Here is a 20370-nt window from a genome sequence, read left to right on the forward strand (position 1 = left end):
ATGGCCGCCGCCGCCCGCCCCGCCTTGCCTCGCCCCGCGAACACGCCAGCCAACACAGACCGTCCATCATAATATGCCTGCTGGTGACTTATTGACTGGGGTCGTCCCGGACCGTCCTGGTCCGAACACGTCCTCCAAGGACCACCGCCCGCCTGGACCCTGGGCCTGGGCCGAGTGCGCCGTGCTGGCTGCTGGTGCCGGCTGCCGTGTCCAGATGTCCAGATGCACGATATTGGGGGACATGGCCTTCGGCTCGGTCTTCGGGGAGGCGTTTGGTGTGCCGGCCACTGCCGTTACCGTTAATGCGTGCCTCTTGTTCTACGGGGGTTCGACTTCACTAGACTTGGCCGGGTCACGCCGGGGTTAAAGACTCCGAGGCCCGGGCCGACAGGCAGGCAGGCAGGCCCGATTCATTATGCCCCTTTACGACCCGAGACAATGTTGTGTCTCTCGTAAAGCCCGTGCAACAGAGACAGTGTCACACACTTGCCGTCCTTGTCGCGCGGCTTTTGTGGCTCTAGTTGTTGTTGTTGTTGTTGTTGCTGCATAGGGGTGCCAACCGCTCGGCCGGCCGGCCGGCACTCTCACGGACGCATACTCATGGTGACGAACAAAAGGGGTCGCGCACCGGATGACACTGGAGAGTGAGAGAGAGAGACAGAAACAGGAGGACCACCGCCGGTACAGCTCACACGTGTCCCATACACAATATGCGTCGGCCTGTGACCTACTGGAAGCAAAAGGCTGTTGTGTGTATGTGAGTGAGTGAGTGTGTGTGTTGCACCGTGTGTGGCAGCGCGCGTTTCGAAACCACTGCCGCCACTGCTGCAGCGCTACAAGTCCGTGGCGCTGCAGGCCTGCGCGTTCGGCTGTCGCGCGGAGGGATGGCACACGGCGCCCCGCCCCGCCCCGCCCCGCCCCGCCCCGCCGCGCGGGGAATGCAGTGTGAGTAGCCGCGGCGTGTGCGTGGCCGGGAAGGCGGGGAAGGCCGCGGGATTAGAACCACCTTCCGTCAGCCGCCAAACCGTTTAGCGGCGACACCGTAAAACTGGCGCGCGTCGTCCCACTTGCCGTCTTCCTCCTCCTCCCCGTGTTTGTGTTCGCCTGCCCCTTTTCTGTTCCACCGCTTTGACCCTTCCTCCGCCCTTTCCGCGTGTTGCAAAAGTGCGTGGAGTACACGAGCCTCAGAGAGAAATACGCTTTGTGGAAAACGCATTCCTCGGTGTTGGTTTCGGTACAAAGTGGTGGGGCGGGACGTGGCCGACATGAAAATAAAATGCGCCTCTTAGCCGTCGCCGCATTCAGCGGCACGCGTCGCGACGATGCCGGCTTCACCGGCACAACACCGCGGCACGCCACTGGCACGTCAGCGCTGCTTTACGGCTTTACGCACTTCTCGAAAACAGTTTCGAAAAGGACGAACAGAAACCGTCTCGAGTTCCGCAAAACGCGTCGTTGCGCAGTGTAATGATATGTTGGGTTGACACTGGGCACTGCATGCAACGGCGGCGGTGGGGAAAAAGGGCTTAAAGGAGGAACGGCGAGTAGAACGCGCGACTGTGACTGTTTGAACTGTACTCCCAGACCAAAAATTGGTGTCGCTCCGTTCCGCTAACAGCCGATAATGAATGGCCTGTTTTCGAGCGCGTGCACAAAACCCAACGGGGACGGGTGCTGCTGACGTTCGCGGGGAAGCCCTCACACACACAAACACACACACACGTACTCATACTCGCTCGTGGCGGTGCGGGTGGTGGTTTCGACACGTGGTTGTATGGTTAGGTCCTTTTCAGCGTGGCCATGCCAACGAGCCGAGCATAATGGGTTGTTATTATCGAGTAAAATGCATACTGACCGCGGTGGCCGCCCCGCCCCGCCCCGCCCCGCCCCGACCGCGCGGAGGCGATGCCATTCGGGTGTAGGTAATTAATAATTCTGCGTCCGCGTTAGCTGCGCTAGGCTGCGGTCTGGGGGTAGAGGGGAGGGGAAGGGAACCACTTGCCCAAATTGAGATTCTAAGCGACTGGCCTCCTCTAGGCCGAGGCCGCTGGGCTCCTTGTATCGATTAGACAACGAGCAGCCATCATCGTCGACGCCCACCCGCCTCGACGCGCGCTACGCTGGTACGCTCCGGGCGCCTGGGAGGTAGACCGCCCCGCCGCACCTCCGCGCGTGGCGGGCCGGCCTATGCTGCGTTTCGCAGGCGCTCCGCAGGCGCTCCGCAGCGGTAGGCGCATTCTTTCTTGTCTTTCCTCTCCGCTGCGATTCCCTTTTAGAAGCAAATGCGTTCTCGCGCGCCGAAGGCGGACGGCATTATCACTCGAAATATCGAGCGACATTTTACGAGCCACTTTGTTGGCGCTTTTTTTTTTTTCCTCTTCCTCCTTTCGCGCAACATGTAAGCAGCGCGGGCGCAGGGAGCCGCGCGGCATCGCGGCGTGGGCACTGCGGAAAAAGGGGGGGGGGCGTCATCGCCGCGTCACGCTCAGATCCTCGCTCGTTTGAAATTCAAATCCGCTGAATCCCGAATCCGCCATTGGTTGCCATCCTGGCCAATCCGGGGATGAGGATCCACCAGCCTCCCGTGAGACCGCTCCTCCCCGCCCCGCCCCGCCCCGCCCCGCCCCGCCGATACCACCCAGAGAACAAATCCGACAATTTATGGACAGCTGCAAATTCTTTCAATTTTGTTTTTAAATTTTTCTTTTGTGGCTGGGTTTCGCCGTACAAGGACGCGCGGCTCGCGCAGGCTCGCGCCCGGAGCGAGGCTAGCCAGGCTAGTGAGGCTGTAGCGAGGCTAGCGGCGAGGCGCCGTGCCGCTGGAACAATGGCGCCGGCGGAGCTAAAGCAGGCAAAAGTCGACTTGAATGGCTCAATTAGGAATTTGCCGTCCTTGAACTTATTTATCTCCGAGTCGTCGTCTTGGTCGTCGTCTTCATCGTCGTGGCGGTGGGAACACGCCGGCCTATGGTCAGCCAGCCTAAAGCGCAGCGGGAAAGAGTCAGTGTGTGTGCGCCAGTGTCGCAGTCTGCGTTGTCTGTGTGAGTGCCTGTACTGTGTTTTTCGAGCGTGCTTTCCTCGGCGCCACTGCTCGACAGGAAAAAGGGGGAGGGGGCGATGATTAGAGTAGCGAAGGAAACCCAGAGCGGCAACTGGGCTTCCCAATTGCATCAGCCCGTCCGCTCCGCGGCCCCGCGATACGGCTGGCCCACTGCAAGGCGGCGCGACGTGTTGTCGTCCTTTATTGAGGCGCGCGGGCCGGCCAATCCATCGCGTGTCAACCGGCCGGCGGACCGCACAGTGGGCCAGAAGACCGGTGGAGGTGGCAAAAACTCTCGACGCGTTTACAGCTGCAGAGTCGCTAAGTAGGACTCGAACCGAACGTGTGACCCCATCAATGGATTGCGCTCCGAACGAGGAATCCATTGGTGGGGTCACACGTTCGATTCGAGGCCTGTTTAGTGACTCTGCAGCTGAAAACGCGTCGAGAGTTTTTGCCGCCTCCACCGGTCTTCTGGCCCACTGTGGACCGCCGCGCGAGTGCGAGGGAGACGACGGCATGATGGAAGCGCCGCTTCCGTCCGGCCGGCGCGGTAATTGGGGGCGCCACTGTGGCAAGGCGGGCAGAGCGGGCAGCCCCGTCCCGCCAGTGTGGTGGTGGTTGGCGCGGGAAATATGGAGGCAAAACGGAGTGGAGTGGCGGCGGACCCGCGGACCGGGCGAGCCAAAGAGCCTGGCCAGCCTGCAACATTTAACGGCGCCTTGCATCATTTCAGATTAGCCGCGACGCGAAGCAGCGAGGCGACGAGGAGAAGGAAGGCGTCGCGTCGCGTCGCGCGCCGTCTGAGGACGGCCCGGCCTACTCCGCGGCGTGCGCGTGTGTGTGTGTGAATGTGAGAGTGAGTGCGGAAACCACTTCGTAGGGCAGTGGTTCTCAACTCAAGTGGGGTCGCGAAAAAATTTTAAGGGGTCGCGGCGAGGTAGCTGGGGTCGTGTTTTGGGCCGATTTTAAGCAGCCACTGCGTCTGATCCGAGGCGGGCATTTTGCTCCCTCAACCGGCAATTGGTCTTTGAACCTTCCTTTAGCATGCCTTTGTTACGGAGTGTGATTATCAGTCTTAGTTTGGGAGCAGTATTGTCTCAAAGTTTACCAAAACGGTCAGAAATGTCTTTGAAAAATCGTGTTTTGGGCCTATTTTAAGCAGCCACTGCGTCTGACCCGAGGCGGTATTTCGTCCTCCTTCAACGGGCAATTGGTCTTTGGACCTTCTTTTAGCATGCCTTTGTTACGGAGTGTGATTATCAGTCTTAGTTTGGGAGCAGTATTGTCTCAAAGTTGGCCGAAACGCTCAGAAATGTCTTTGAAAAATCGTTGTGCCTGTTTTGGTCAACTTTGAGACAATACTGCTCCCAAACTAAGACTGATAATCGCATTCCGTAACAGAGGCATGCTAAAGGAAGGTCCAAAGAACAATTGCCCGTTGAGGGAGCAAAATGCCCGCCTCGGATCAGACGCAGTGGCTGCTTAAAATCGACCCAAAACATGATTTTTAAGACATTTCTGAGCGTTTTGGCCAACTTTGAGACAATACTGCTCCCAAACTAAGACTGATAATCGCACTCCGTAACAGAGGCATGCTAAAGGAAGGTCCAAAGACCAATTGCCCGTTGAGGGAGCAAAATGCCCGCCTCGGATCAGACGCAGTGGCATGCTAAAGGAGGGGTCCCGTGGAGTCGCGAAACTTTTCCTGGGGGTCGCGGAAATTTTTGGCTACAAATTTGGGGTCGCGAGCCGAGAAAGGTTGAGAACCGCTGTCGTAGGGTGCTGCTGGCAACGGCGCGTGGCGAACTTTGAAGCAGCGCTTGCTTCTCGGCTTGCTTGCCCACGGTCTCTGGTGTCGCTCAAACCCAACCTAACCTCACCCAACCTCACCTCAAGGAATCTGGGCCGTGGAACGTCTGCCCTGCACCTGCATCTCGAGCAAGCGAGGCCCACGGCTGCAAGCGCTGCATCTGCCGCCTTCGCCGAGCCCTATGCATCATCGGGGTGCACCAACGAGCAGCTTTCACTACCCCCTGCGCCATTTCGATCGTATCTCGGCTCTCGGCGCGTGCGCGCGTGTGTGTGTGTGTATGTGTGTGCGTGCAATACGCAGCGTGTTTTATGCCCGCCAAATGCATAACGGTGTAGCGCTGCACCGCGCTGCTCTCGGCCAATAGCGTCGCAGTAAAGATAAGCGATCGCTAAAGTATCCCTGGACATATTAATCGCTTCGTCCTTCCGATAGGCCCATCACACACACACACACACACACACACACACACACACACACACACACACACACAGCCGCAGCGCGCCGGAAGTGCCCCGCCATGTTTTGAGAGTTTTGTTGTTTTCTCCTCGCAGTCGAATGAGCTGACTCTGGACGCGCTGCTGTGCCGGCCCGACCTGCGGCCCGACTTGGAGCGACTGCAGAGGCTGCCGCTGCCGTTCGACAATGACCTGGACAAGCCGAGGCGGCAGTCGGCCTCCACCATCGACGAGTTCTTCGAGTGGCCGCGACCCCCGCCAGGGCCTCGGCTCGCACCCCCAGGTACGGTCCGGCACCGCCAGTGCACCGCCACTGCAAAAGGGAGCGGCGCGATTTGACCGCCACGTTTGCCGCAGGTTCCTGCTCCACCAACCCGCAGCACGACGATGAAGTGTTCCTGCGGCCGCCCGCGCTGTGGGAGGACATCACCTCCTCCATCCAGAAGCTGGACCCGGACAACGCCGAGATGCTGGGGCTGCCCTCGCTCACCGGGCTCACGGGGCTCACCTCCATGTCCGCCATCAAGATGGAGGTGATGGAGGACCCCATGATGGGCGAGGTGCACCAAGTCCCCCAGCAGCAGCCCGCCGGCCTGCAGCCCCTACCACCCCCTCACCTGCAGCCGCAGCCCCACCCCCTCGCCGGCCCCGCGGGCGTGCTGCACCGGCCGCACCCCATGCAGTCGGTGAGGAAGAACGAAACCAAAATCGACGGCTCCGACTCCGGTATTCGAACCCGGCACTAATGGAACCCTTTCCTTTTCGCAGCCACACCCCCTGCAGCGGTTGCCCTTCCCCCCGCCCCCCACGCCGCCGGCCTCCGACCCGGGCTCGCCGAGCAACAGCGTGCCCCGGCGGACGCCGCCGCCCCCCTACCCCTCCAGCCTGCCGCCGCCCCCGCCGCCGCCCCCCGCGCGGCCCCCGCCACAGCGCGCCCCCGGCAGGGGTAGGCAGCCCGGAAGGCCGGCCGCCCCCGCCAGCAGCACCCCCGCCACACCAAAGTACAACAGGAGGAACAACCCGGAGCTGGAGAAGAGAAGAGTGCACCACTGCGACTTCCCGAGTGAGTACCACCTTCGTCTGCATTGTGCTTGTGACGCAACAGTGATGCTCGCCGCCACGCCGCAGCCCTTGCCGCAGCCACGCCACCGGAGGCGGATCGAATATCGAATGACATGTGGACTGTGTTGCAGGCTGCACCAAGGTGTACACCAAGAGCTCCCACCTCAAGGCCCACCAAAGAATCCACACGGGTGAGTATCATATCATGGATATGACTTGGACACTTCCGCCAGGCGCCTTCGCTCCGCCTGTCGCCCGCCTGCCTGCCTGCCCGTCTGCCCGGCGGGCTGCCTCCGAAGAGTGCCGTCTCTCTCGCGCACCCCAGAGAGGACGCAGATGGACGCGAGTTCGGAACGAGCGTGCTGTCGGTCTGGCCGCCTCCGATCCAATCCAATGCGATGCAGCCACTTCGGCCCGCGTCGGCCTTGCTGCTCCGCGCTCCGCGCCGCGCCGTGGGGCTCCCATTGGCAGTGGCGCAGCGGGCGCAGCCTGACATTCTGACAATGGGGCGGCAGAGGCATGGCCGAGGCCTGCACTTCGCCAAGCAGCCATGGGCCTGCGGCTGGATTCCGAACGCGGCGTTTGTCGCTCCGTCTCCGTCGCACTTTTGCTGGCCGTCGTGCGGGAGCGAGAGAGACAGCGCGAATCAGCCTCCGCGCGATCGTGGCGTCGGCCACACTGCGACCCGCGCGTGCCATGGCGGGCTGGCTAGCGCTAGGGCAGCAGCACAGGACGGGACGGGAGGAAGCAGTGGTCGGCGGTTCTGATTGAATAGAACCCTTGAAAGCCTTTTCACGGCCCGGCCGCTACGCTCCGACTGCTCCGACGACCCGTCCGGTCCCACTGGTTGGTAGTGGTACCGGGAGGGGGGGCAGACTGCTGCCGCGGTCCATGGTCCATTCATAGTCCGCGTGGTGTAAGTTGGCTCACTTGTCGCTGCCGTCCACTGCCGTCCAGCCGTCCCCTCCCCACCCCGACCCGTACCGTGAAGGGGCCGTAATCTGGCCCTGTTTTCGGGAAGTGCTCCGAGCCGCTTCCTCCCTGCGTCTGTGTGCGTGAGAGTGTCCCCTGTCCTTTGACCCCGCCGCGTCCCGCCGTGTCCCTCCACGCCCCGCCCTGCCCTCACCTGGTTTTTATTGGGCCCACCGCCGCGTCGCCGCGTCGCCTTGTCGCCGCGTCCGGCCAGGGCTGCGTTTCAAACGGCCCACACCGCGAGCGCGCGCTTTTATGAGAATTTGATGAAGAGGCGGCACCCTTTTTCGGCGCGACACGGACTGCGTTGCACTGCCCGGCACACTGCGACGCACTGCGTCAGATGATCCCTCTGGTCGTGAAATCCTCCCACCAAGGGATAGAGAGTGCGGCCCACGTCGTTCGTAGAGCGGGGAAGCCCTTTTGCCCACAGCCCTGCGGCTAGCCCCGCGGCTGCGCTGGCTCTTCTCGCTGTCTGCCTCGGCCCTCGCCTTGCCCTCGCCTCGGCCTGCAACGGAATGGAACGAGGAACGGGCCGATGCGATGTCAACTCGGCCAGGAACCTGTTTGTTTGGTGATACTACTCTGGCTTGCCCCTGGCCTGCCCCGGCCTGCCCCGGCCTGCCCTGTACGGTCAGACTCGCCTCCACCGTTCGGTTCGGTTCTCATCAATGAGACTGTCGTCGGCGCTGCCGTCCCGGAGTGGAGTGTTCCGGAGAGTGTCCCGACCGCCGCAACCAACGGCGGACCTTAATTTCGTCGCCGTGCTATTCGGCTCGCTCTGCTTCTAGAACGAGCGGCGCGGGTACCTCTGTCTCTCTCTCGCGCCCTCGCGGAACGCGCCTTGAGTGCGAGAGAGACTTCCTGTTCCCGTGTGGGATTATTTAGCACCGCCACCCTGGTATAAGTCGTCCGCGTTCGAACGAGCGTGAACAGCGACCCCCCGCACGGCCGCTAGTTGGACGGCTGGCGGCCAGGCGGGCAGGCAGCGGCCAGGCAGGCAGGCGGCCAGACAGGAGGCCAGGCGGCCTGGTCCTCTCCAACACCGACACACCGGCAGGCGAAGGCAGCCGCAGGCAGTGGAAGGCGGCCGGAAGGCATCCCACTGATCGAGGCGCGAAATCGGAATCGGGGTCGCGGCTGTCGCGGTCAGGCACCCGAGCACCTCGTTACTAGCCAAGGTTATGCGCGGGGGAAAGGACGACAGGGCGACGTCATCGGAATGGTAAAAATGTGTGCCCGTGTCTGTGTGTGCGTGTGCGTCGTTCGATTCAGTACTACTCCTGCTGACTCGGGAATGGCTTCGGGGGATGCCGGCGCTAAGCCCGTGCCAGTGGCGTGGCTTGCCAGTGGCGTGGCGTGGCGTCCGTGCCGCACATTCCTCGCACAGAGTACGTCGGCCGTCCAGTCCAGCGCGTTGCAGCCCCGTCACTTCGGCGCCCCGGTGGCGGCGGCGTGGCGGCTCCGCCTGCTCCGCGTCAACGCGATGCAGTTAGTGTCGTCGACGACGGCTCGGGACGAACACACTCTCCGCGACGTTCACCCGCGACCAACACACCGACGGACATCGGCTCTAAAAATGTTGTTGCCGGCGCGGTCCCGTTTTTCGTCGTAAAAAGATTGTTTTTCTCGTACGCCGTACGCGCGGCTTGTACGTCATCATCGCCGTGGTCGTCGTCGGTCCGCACGGCGCCGCACAGTGTGCTCCCTCGGCCGGCCCGTTACGCCGTTCGAAGTCCTCATCGGCTTGAACGCCTCCTCCCTCCCCCTCCCCGCCTCCGCTTGCAGATTGCCGGCAATGCGCCGTAAATCACGACGACGGGCTTCGCGTTGCCTGCACTGCCTCGCGCTGCCTCGCGCTGTCTCTCTCGCACGCACGGGGCGCGCCGCACGCGTGCGAGAGAGACAGCGCCGCGAGAACACCGTTCGGCCGGCGAGGCGGCCAGGCGGCCGGCCCGTGGACCCGTTTTGTCTACTTAGTTGCCGCTTTGCCTGCAAATGAGGCGGATTATCGGCCGGAAATGAAAATGAAATGGAAAGAAATGACGCGTGGCGCGAAGCCGAAATGCGTGGCGGTGCGTGGCGGGGCGTGGCGTGGCGGGGCGGCCAGTCGAATCGAATGCCGGTGTGCGAGGCCCTCGGCCAGGCTCGGGCCGCCCCGCCCCGCCACGCCCGAACCCTTGTTAATTGTTTTTGCCTTTCGAGAAAAGCCCCAACCCCGAATCCCGAATCAAGGGGCCATTCGTGCGCGGGCCCACGTCCGCGTCCACGGCCACGTCGTCCACGTCGTCCACCTCGCTCGGCGCAGCGCGGTCGGGCCGCAACAGCCTCCGCCGAAAACCTCCGGCCGGTGCAGCAGCCTCGCTCGGCCAGGCTCGGCCCCCCTCGGCTTTTTTCGCCAGTTTTCGACTGGTGGCTTGCCTGTTGCCTACCGCTGCCGCGCATGTTTGATATGCGGCGGCCGTCCCGCTGGCTGGCTACCGACTGGCCGCCTGGCTGGCTGCTGGCTGGCCGCCTCGGCCGTTTGGCCGTTCTCAAAACCGCAGCCACGGAATCGCTCGGCGCGCTTGGCTCCCTGAGGGAATGCCGCCCGCCCTAAGCGGTCACGTGCGCGTCGTCAACGCGGGGAAAGTCTTTTGTGTTCCGTTTTGACCGTTTTCGCAGTTTCGTGTGTTTTTCTAATCCTCTTCTTATTCGTTCGTTTTGCTTTTCCGCCCTCCCCATTCTGCGTGACGCTGGTTCGATTCCCAGCCGGCACTGCGCGATTTTCGTACTTTCGATTCGCCAAGGCCGCGCTACACTACACTGCGAATGCAACGACGCCGCCGGACAATGCTGGATGTTAATTCCGGTGTGCCGACAAAAGAAGGCCATAATCCTAATTGGCCCTCACGGTTGGCGACGTGGTGGCAGTGCTGCAGCGCAAGTGCGGCCCCAGCCCTTAATGGTAATGGTACCCCGCCGCAGCCTGCAGTGTAGGCCGCTCTGTCGCGGCGCGCGGCGTGGCGGGCTGGCCTATCCCCTCTTTGGCGGGCGCTCCGGCGGCTCGCCAGCGAGCGGTGCAGTGCAGCAGTGCGCTCGGCGTTCGGCGCTCTCCGCTCGCTGTCGGTCTATCATAAGAGGGCCGGCAAGCCGCGGCGAGCCGAGGACCGAAAGAAAGAACTGCAGAACGTGTTACGTGTTTCCGGTAAAGTGGCCGGGCTCATCAGATAAGCCGTCCTGCCGTATTGGCCGCCACGCCGCCAAGCTACGCCACCCACCATCGCCGCGCTCTCTCGCACTCGCAGCGCGGCCCGGCGACATAATTTATTTCACTTTACGCACACGTGTCAATACAATCCCAATAAGTGGATTAGGACACGGCGTACCGCCGTCGAGTGGGGCGAGTAGGCGATGGCTGGGGCAGCGGGGAGGCCGGGAGACGGCGCGGCACGGCACGGCGCGGCACGGCACGGGCGGCCAGCAAATAAATATCCATTTCCATTCATCCCACTTATGCAACGCTATCTAAACGCGGCAGGGCGGTAAGGCATCGGCGGTATCCCGGCTCGGCTCGGCCCGGCCCGCGCGCTCCCGGGCGGCTCGGCTCGGCTCGGCGGCCCCCTGCTCCCCTCGTCCGTCTCCGTCCGCGCAAGGGGCGGCTCTGGCGGCTCGAGGAGAGAGAGAAAAATACGGAGAAATATAAAGGAAAACCATCAGTCGGAAATTTACAACCGAAGTGATGCGGCCGCTCTATCCTACGTCGAATCGGAAAGCCATTCTCTTCTTCCCTTTGTCGTACATTGTGTCGGTGTGCGTGCGTGAGTGTGTGTGGGTGTGCGTGTCGGTGTAGGTGTGTTTTCGCCCCCACGCGGTTCATCTCCGTCTCCCCCAAATCCTCCTTTTATGGCGAACAGATTAGCGGTACAATCGACACATCCCACCTCGTTTCTTTTCCTTTACCCAATCATGTAGAATTTTTTTTTCCGTTTTTTGTTTCTGTTTTGTGAGTGTGTGTGTTGTGAGTGGAAATGTCGCTAAGCCGAATCGCGTGCTAGGCGTCGCCATATTTGCGTCCGTGTGTGTGCGTGTGTGTGTTTGCGTATGCATATGTGTGCGATGAATCCAAAAGCGCGGCGGTTATTTCGGAGGCGGAATTGTAATCCCCCTCTGAGTGTGTAATTTTCCATCGTTTGAGAAAAAGGCCTATCTTTAGGCGGTCCCGCATTCCTCGCTCTGGTGAGAGTATAATAAAATGTTATTGCTAATACACTTCACTTCTCAATCAGAGGCGGCGCGGCCCGACTGGCCCGTGCGGGGCGGGGCGGGGTGGGGTGGGGCGGGGTGGGGCGGGGCGGGGCGGGGCGGGGCGGGGTGGGGCGCGGCGCCCGATTCGGCCACTGGCGGGGGGCTTCCCTGTTAAAAACGCGCCGCGCGTCTTGGCTGTGATGTCGCCGCGTTGCAAATTAGCGTACACTGTTTTCATTCGATCTCTTTTCAAAATTAAAATACCCCGTCTGTTTGCAGCAGCCTGCCTGGAGTGACAGGCAGAAGGAAGGGGCATTTAAAAATAATAAGAGTGGCATCTGCAGGGCGGGGGCCGCGGGGGGCCGCGGGGGCTTCGGGTCACTTTGCAATCTGGAGCTCGCTGAATCGATGGCTTTATTGGGCGAGCCGGCAGAGCCGCTGCAGCCTGCAGCCTTTTGCCGCCAAGAGCCCCGGCAGCCCCGGCAGCCCCGGCGGGGCGGACCAGTCCGGAGCGCGCTCTTGTCCCTGTCTCTCTCGCACTCTTGCGGCGTCCGGCACGCGTGCGAGAGAGACGGGGCGACGATAAAGCGGTGTTTGGAATCGCGCTGCCGGCCCTGCAATGCCTTCCTGGAAGCTGGCGGCGTCTTGACGGCCGAGACGACGGCCTGGCGGCGCGCACCGCCTTGCGCACCGCGCACACCGTCCTCCCCGTCGCGGCGCTCGGCGGTCTCCGGCCGCGCTTTGGCGGCACCGACACCGCCGGCCCGCCCCGCCGCGGCGCCAACACTCGTGCAAACAACGCGTGTTTCTTACACTGGAAACGAAGGGGCGACTCTGCAGGCCCAGAAGCCCAGGAGGACAGTGTAGGCAAACAGGCATGAGGCCGGCGGGCTGCCTCGCTGCCTGCCTACGCCGCTGCTGTCGCCGCGCCGAAGCGAAACCGTACGATACTTTGGCGGTTCGACGGCCGGGTCAGGGCGGCCCCCTCGGCCCCCCGGCCCCTCGGGGCGTGGCGGCCGAGGCCCCACCGGGGGTCTGGGGCCCCGGGGGCAAACGGCAACAATGATGGACCGGTATCCCCAATTGGGCAGTGGCTGCCCGGTCCTGCGAGGGGAGGGGAAGGGAGGTAGCCGACAGGGGCCGCCACCACACCACCCCTCGCAGAAGCCACGGCAAATCCCCGCGACCCACGCGGCACCCTGCACGCCGCGGCGCAGGCGGTCAAGGCGGCCATGGCGGCGCGGACTTCCAGACTCGCGTCGTTTCGGCCGGGCCGTGTCGCCGTGTCGCGGCGTGTCCCGGCGCCCGTTTCGGCCGTGTTTCCTCACGATGCTTATTGTCCCGCCGTTGCCAAACTTTAAACAGAGCCATTCCCAGTCTTCGGAAAGGCTGTCGCTGGCCGCCGTCGCCGAGCGTACAGTCCCGGCCAAAAGGAACGAGAACAAAAACGGGGCGCGCGTCGGCCGTCGCTGCCGCAGCCAAACGGCTGTTGATGCAAGCGGCGCCGCTCCGCACACCGATTCCGAGAGTCGCTCTGTCTCCCTCGCACTCATGGGGCGTGCCGCGTCGGTGCGAGAGAGACAGAGCGTCGAAAACGACTCTTGGAATCGGTCCCCGGGACGAGGAAGAGTGAGGAAGAGGGGGGCAGGCCGGCATTTTAGCGGTCGATCGCCGGCCTATTAATTCGAAATGGCCCTACAACTGGACGATGTCCACGTCCGACTGGGCGGCCAGCGCGGCCAGCGCGGCCGGCACTAAGCAGGTGATGGAGGGCAGAAGGAGAAGGCGGACCGACACAGCCGCGCCGCCGCGCTGCTCCGGGAGAAAAATCGTTAGCGATAAAAGTTCCAAATTAGATGAGCCGGCCTGTCGATCGCGGTCGAAGAGCCGCGGTCGATCCCACGGACGCGGCGCGCAAAGCGGCCATTGGCTGCCATTGGCCGGGCGTGTAATTCGGCGCGGACACGTACGGGCCGTCTCTCTCGCACCCCTGCGGTGCCCCGCGGTGCCGCTCGAGGGCGAGAGAGACAGAGCGACGTCCGGCGCGCCGCCGCCGAGTTTGACGCCGTGCCGCCGATATATTGCGGTCCATTTCTGGCGCTGGCCGGGATAAACTCGCTTGTCGCCGCGCGGAATGGAACGGGACGGCGAAAGCATCGCACCGCGCAGCGAGCGGCGGCGGCGACGCGCCGGGGCGTCGTGGCGTCGGCGTCGTGGACTCGAGATGTCGCCGGCCGCGCTTGGAGGACAGAGGACACGCCGCCGGCGACGACGACTGCCCGCCTTTTGTTTTGAGAGGTTGCGGCCGTCGGGGGCCTCGCCAGGCCTGGCAGGGAAGGGGCGACTCGACGACTCCCGCCGACGACGCGAGGGGACGCCACCACTCCGCCACCGCTCCGCCGCCGCGCGGACTGTACAGTGTTGCACAGCCCCGCCTCCCCCCGCCCCTCGCCGCCGCCCCCTGCCCCCGCCGCCGCCTGCTTTGGTCCGGGGGGCCGATTGGTTCCTTGGACACAGACACCATTTGCATGTAAATGCCTAATCAAACCTGTTTTCGGAATGCACTATAAATATTGCTCTAAATTCTGCCCGCGCCGCCGGAGCCTGGCATACGTGCTTTGACTCGGCGTGTATGTATGCGCGTGTGTGTGAGTGTTTTCGTTTGTGTGTGAGTGTGTCTGTGTGCGAGTGTGTGTTCCATGACTATTTATGTGTGGTGCGAAGCGGTAGCCGGTCGGGCCAATATGAGTGCGTCACACACGTACGGGACGCGGCGGGACGCGGCGGCCAATATTCGCTTCCGCCATTCACCGGGCAGGCCGGGGCAGGCTGCCCGCCGACTGGCCAATGAGGAGCGAGGCCGCTATCAGGCGGGCCAATCGCAGCCAAGGCCGGACGACGCGGGGAATGACCAATGGCGGCCGCTGTCTCTCTCGCCCCCCTGCGGGGCGTCCCACGAGAGCGAGAGAGACAGTAGGATGAGCCTGCTGGGCCGCCAGGGCTCACTGGACCAATTAGCGGTTTAATTGACCCCGTAACGTTGCGTGAGACCGCGCCGTCACGCCGTCGCCTTATGGGCTCCCCGTTTCGTTATTTCTGCGCCGTTTGAGTGGGAAAACCCGACAAAAACTCAACTGACTGGCAACGGTCCTAGCCTCGTAGTGTGGTGCCGGGTTCGGCATCGCGTCTGATGGAGCACCGCCCGCGCGGTCGGCTTGCCTAGGCTTGTCGGGCCGGAGAGGCGCCGCGAGCGCGAAGCCATGGCGAAGCCCAGCCGAGCCAAGCAGGGACGATAAAGCATGCAGGTGAAAATTGGATAGAGCCTCTCTGGAGCCTCCCTGGAGCCGGGCGCGCTGACGCCAACTTTACGATATTATTTTCCTTGTTTATCTGCGGTTTAGCCGCGGAGCCGCGGAGCAAAGAAGGCGCTGTCCGTCCTCTCCATTATTCCCTTTGGGCAGTCGGGACCTACAATGGGAGGGTCCTGCAGGGCCATGGGAGAGCCACGCCAGACGCATCAATTCCAGGCTTATGAAGCCTGTAACGCGCGCCGGCTTCTGCGGCTCCGCCCGGCTCCACCCGCCTCCGAAGCGCGCTCTCGGCGCGCTGTCCCTCTCGCACCCACGGGGCCGGCGGGGCGCGGCGCAGGCATGCCGCGGGGGTGCGAGAGAGACGGCGCGACGACCAGCAGCCGCAGCCTCTTAGCGACGCGGCGCACGTCCGATGCATGAGGCAGATACGCCGGGCGATAGACTCCGCCACTGCGAGTCAAGCCGCGGTCCGAGGTGCCACGCTGCCGCGGTGCCGCGCGCTTCCCTGCCTCGCCAATTGTCATCTATCCTCGTCCGACAGCCCGACCCCGAGTCTATCCGCGAGTCAATCCGCGTGTCTATCGCCGCCGGCCTGACTGAGGCGCTCTATCTTCATCCGCGCCACCACCGCGGCGAGCCTCGGTGCCTCGGGGGGCTCCCGGAAGCACCGCGCCGCTACACCGCCAACATTTTGAACATTCGAAACCGCCGCCCCGGCCCACAATCCTGACGAGGCTGGCGTGTTGGCAGTGTGCTCTCCGTGTCACTGCAGGACGCGGGCAGGGCGGGCAGGAACGCGAACGTGCCTATCTCCGTGCAGCAGCGCGGCAGCGCGTCGGTTTGAAACCCTTTAGTTTTTCCGTCGCCTTGGCGGCACGCCGCACGCAAATCCTCGCGCAAACGCGCCTGGCGTGGCCTGGTTCCAAACGACTACAGTCGGCTCGGCGTAACCTTCCCCCGACGGCCCGACGGCCCGGCAGACTGACGGACACGGACGGGACGGGCACTGACGGGGTGCGATTTGTCCCGCTGCCGCGGACGTGGCGGACAGGTCGGACAGGTCGAGGCGAATGTGCTTCGCTCTGCACTGCTCTGCACTCGCGGCCACGGTGACGCCCTGCGGCGCGGGCCCGCGGGCCCGGGTTCGAATACCGTCTTTACGACGCGGGTGCTGTTGTTGTTGTTGTTTTCGGCCGTCTCTGTGACTGGCCGAGGCTGCGCCGGGCTGCGCGCCGAGCAGGTGTCTGGCATGCTGATCCATCTGGGAGGCGCTCGCGTGCGGAGTGCGCAGCGCCGAGCAAGCGAGCAGTGGCGGCATTCCCCCGGGCGAGGCGCCTGCACGCCCACGCCAAGCCACCCCGCCCCGCCCCGCCCCGCCGGCTAGTCGCTCGGACGACCGATCCGCCCCACTTCCGGGTGCCGACATTCTCATTAGGAGGGATCAGCACCCTGCGCGGCCACGGTGGCCACGGCGGCCACACAGGACTAGTGGAGCGAGACTAATTGATATGTCTACTCGCCACTGCTCCGGCTCGGCTCGGCTGCGCTCGGCTCTACTTGACTTGTCGCTACTTACTCGCTTCCTTTCACCTCGGGGCGTTATCGTCCGCGAGCCGATGCGGTCAACTCCCGTGTGGGTGTGTGCGTGCGTGTCTGTGTGTGCGTGCGCCGTCGCCGAAGGTTGCGCGCGCTGAGCCTAATAATAGTGAAACCGCTTCATCGCGCGTAGATTTATCTGCAGACTTATGGGAATTAAATCGTGTTCCCGCGCGGACGGAAGGTGGGTGGTGATTTAAGCCTGACTAGCGCCACCCGCGTCGGCGGCCGCGTCGGGCGGAGGAGGTCATCGCGTTGTTAGTCCGTTCCTGTTTCGACTCTTCTATTCGATTACTCGATTCGCCGCTGGAAGGAGTGGATTGGGCGAACTGGGGTGCCGGCAGTGGCGTGGCAGTGGCGTGGCAGTGGCGTGGCAGTGCCGGGGAAAGGGGTGGCGGGTCTGTGGGCGGGGCGGACGGAGTTGGACGGAGCTGGCCCAGAGGACCAGAGGACCAGAGGTGTCAGTCGGTCGACTCGGCGAGCCAAGCCGCCCGGCCCGAGAGTTACGACGTCGTTCCAGCCCAATAAAAACACGCAAATTAATTTTTAAGATGCTTGCCGGCGATGCGAGGCTGCGAGGCTGCGAGGCTGCGAGGGTTGACATATAGTGGCGCGGATGTTGTTTGGGCTCTCATAGGCGTGACCGAGCCGTCGGGCCGTGGCGCTAGATCTGGCCGAGATACGGTCGCCGCGGTCGCCCGAGCGGGGTGTCCCTGCTTAGTGCCTGTGCGGCTGTGTGCATGTGTGTGTGTGTGAGTGCGTGTGTGTGAGGTGGCCTGTTTGTGTCCACGGAGACGCGCTGCTTTGGTGACCTCGCGGATGAAAAATCGCGTCGCGACGCCGTGGTTTTGCTATGTAGAACACGCCGTGATCGCGCGTGCGACACGTGCTCCGCACACAGTGTGCCACACACAGACGCGAGCGAGGACCTAGGTGGCATCCCAACAACACGTACGTACGGTGCATAGTGCACACAGCGGGCCGTGCGGGTCACCACGCGCGCGCGTGTGTGCGTGCGTGTGTGAGTGTGTACACAACGCACACACTCACGCTGCAAGCACGCTGGCACGCGCAGAGCTTGTCCTTCTTCTTGCCGGAATGCCAGGCATGGCCCAGGCATGGCCCAGGCATGGCCCAGGCATGGCCCAGGCATGGCCCAGACGACGGGCAAGGCGGGCGCCTCGCAAAATGTCGGAGCGGCTTATTGAATCTGGGTTCGGGGCTTGGGCCTTGTCTCGCTGCCGGCTGAGTGCAGCACTCACTCGGTGTAGCCCGATCTAGGTCACACCTTTCCAGGTTCCGTTGGCTTCGGCGAGCTTCGGCGAGCTTCGGCGTGCCTCGGTTGGCCAGGCCAGGATACCTCCTGGCGACAGGTACCCGCATGGCAGGGCTCACACTCACACTCACTGGGCCTCCACTGCCGCACTGAGAGAAGGGGTCGGTGCCTCACGATAAAACTGTGTTTTGTGGAACCCCCCCAATGGCGACAGTTACACGAGTTCAATCCTTGCAACTGTTCAGCCGATGATCACAATAAGACTGCTAAATAGTGAGAGTGACTGAACCGCCAATAATAGTCAGCATGAAAGGACTCGATTAAACTGGCTTTAGTCATAGGCTTGATCGATGGTCAGTAGTCGCGACTAAAGCGTTTAGGTGTGGCACCGAAACACTGGCGATGCGACACTCAACACGGAAGTCGCGTTGCCATCGCCCAGCGCTCCGCCATATTCTCAACAGTGCGGTAGCTCAGTGGTCTCCGCGCCTGGAGGCTGGATAAGAAGCCGGGTTCGGGGGTTCAACTCCCCGTAGCGCAACCAGTTTCTCCTGGCATAGTATCTTTGTATACTATTGTGCTGTCAGGAGATGGACTGTGGGACACTTGGGACCCCAGGAAAGGGAGCGAGTTATCATTTTCTCGGTGCGTCCGCACACATTCGTCAGTCCAAGAGGCCCATCAATGCCGGCCTCTCTCAGTCAGCCAGGTGGGCGAGTTGGTAGAGCGACAGACTCGTAACACGTAGGTCCGTGGTTCGAACACTTGTTTTGCAGTCGTTTTTTCATCGGTTTACGTTTATGTGTCAGGACTAAACAGTCAATCGTCAGACCTTATCGCATTCAGTCACTGTAACAAGATTTGATTTAGTGGCAGTGGCTAAAATAGACAGACGACATGTTAGAAAAAGAGTACATCTCACAACTAAAGTAGTGCGACTAAACGATTTAAATGTGGCCATCGAACGTTTAATTGAACCCCCAGCGACCAAACAGATTGGTTGTCACAGCTGTAAGTTTAGGTGTGGCCCCAAAACATTTCCCTCAGTGCGAAAGGGACGAAGGGCCCGAAGGGGCCGAAACGACAGTGCCTCGGCGCCCAGCTGATCCGCGGCGGCCCTTCGGGTGACTGACCCCTCTCTCCCTCTCTCTCGCTCTCTCTCGCTCTCCTCGTCGTACAAGGAGACAATGCGACTAATGAGCTTATCCGGGGACACCACCTCCACCGAGAGCAAGGTGACAGGAGAGCGGACGCTCGAACGCGCGCGCGCTTGTGTGTGTGCGTGTGTGTGTGTGTGTGTGTGTGTGTGCGTTCTGTCCGTATGTCTATCGCTGTGTGTGTGAGAAAGCGGCATCAAAAGGCGATTGGGAAGAGCGAGAAATAAATCACACACCGCGTCCCCCCGCCCCCCTGGAGGGCCGTGTGTAGGTCCTCCACGTGCATGCACGTGGGCCAATGAGGAAAAAAGGATGAGGCAACGAATGCGCGCGTGCCCACGCACACCAAGTCGCACGCACGCACACACACACACACACGCACACACACACATTAATTCATTCATTCGTTCATTCACCATGTGCTGAACCGGCGCGCGCGGCCCGGCAGGCCACGTCGAGACGGTCCGGGACGGCCGGGCCCAATCAGAATGCAGCGGCCGGCCAAGTTCGTTAAATCTCGCTAGACGACGCCACCACGCCAGTTTCAAATTACGCGCGCGTGTGCGCGTCCGAGTGTTTCCGGTGGGAAAAAGGGGGGGTGGTCGGGGCGTGAGAACTAGCTGCAGTTACTGCACCGCACAGGTGCGGCTTGCCGTGCGGGTGACACCGCGGGGCGTAGCGGGGCGGGGGCTTGGGGGGCCTTGGGCGGGGGCTTTGGGGGCGGGGCCTTGGGGGCGGGGGCCTTGGGGGGGGGGGCCCTTGGGGGCGGGGCCTTGGGGGCGGGGGGCCTTGGGGGCGGGGGGCCTTGGGGGCGGCAGGAGCGACAGGGTGGTTCACGCGAGCGGCGACCAGGACGGCGATGGACTCGGAGCGTGCGGCGCCGCGGATCACGCTCGAGGGCCTTGAGCGTGTCCGCGTGTCAGACTCGGGCGTGGCGTGGCGTGGCGTGGCACGGAGCCTGGCGGAGCCTCGAGCACGCAATCCCATTGTCACGACCAATTTCTGGTCTGGATCGGCGCCTTGTTCGCGGCGTTCGCGGCGTTCGCGCTGGACGGCGAGGCGCACACCAAAAAAAACCTTCGCTGACTCGCAGCCTTCCGGACTGATTCCGGACAGCAGTGCTTTCGTAGGTCGCTGTCTCTCTCGCTCACGGCACGTCCCGTCTGGGTGCGAGAGAGACAGCGCGACAACGCTGCAACGGAATCAGCGTGCAGCCTGCCGCGGTGCATGTCGATCGCCACGCTTTCCTCGAGGCTTTCCATGTGCGCCGGGGCCGCGGGGCCGCGGGGCCGCAGGGGCACGGGGCGGTGCCGCCGCGTTGTTAGCACAATATTTCACACCCGGATGCCACGCCGCACGCAGCACGGCCACGGCGCAGCGCAGCGCGCGGATCCTGTTCAGGAAGTCGACCGCACTCGGAACACGCGGCCGGAACGAGAGGGGAAAACAGTGACCGCG

The 20370-nt window shown here is 62.9% G+C and overlaps 1 protein-coding gene across 1 annotated transcript in view; it reads left to right on the plus strand.

The window, feature by feature from the left end:
- LOC117653183 (Krueppel-like factor 5) overlaps window positions 1-20370 on the plus strand; it is a 40196-nt gene that overhangs the window by 17401 nt on the left and 2425 nt on the right. Inside the window, exons 2-5 of the mRNA XM_034398651.1 lie at window positions 5408-5594; window positions 5669-5955; window positions 6242-6374; window positions 6505-6564. Of these exons, the coding sequence (XP_034254542.1) occupies window positions 5408-5594; window positions 5669-5955; window positions 6242-6374; window positions 6505-6564 (667 nt within the window). The remainder of the gene's footprint in view (window positions 1-5407; window positions 5595-5668; window positions 5956-6241; window positions 6375-6504; window positions 6565-20370) is intronic.

The sequence above is a fragment of the Thrips palmi genome, unplaced genomic scaffold (assembly GCF_012932325.1).
Source record: "Thrips palmi isolate BJ-2018 unplaced genomic scaffold, TpBJ-2018v1 HiC_scaffold_8, whole genome shotgun sequence".
In the NCBI taxonomy this organism is placed as follows: domain Eukaryota; kingdom Metazoa; phylum Arthropoda; class Insecta; order Thysanoptera; family Thripidae; genus Thrips; species Thrips palmi.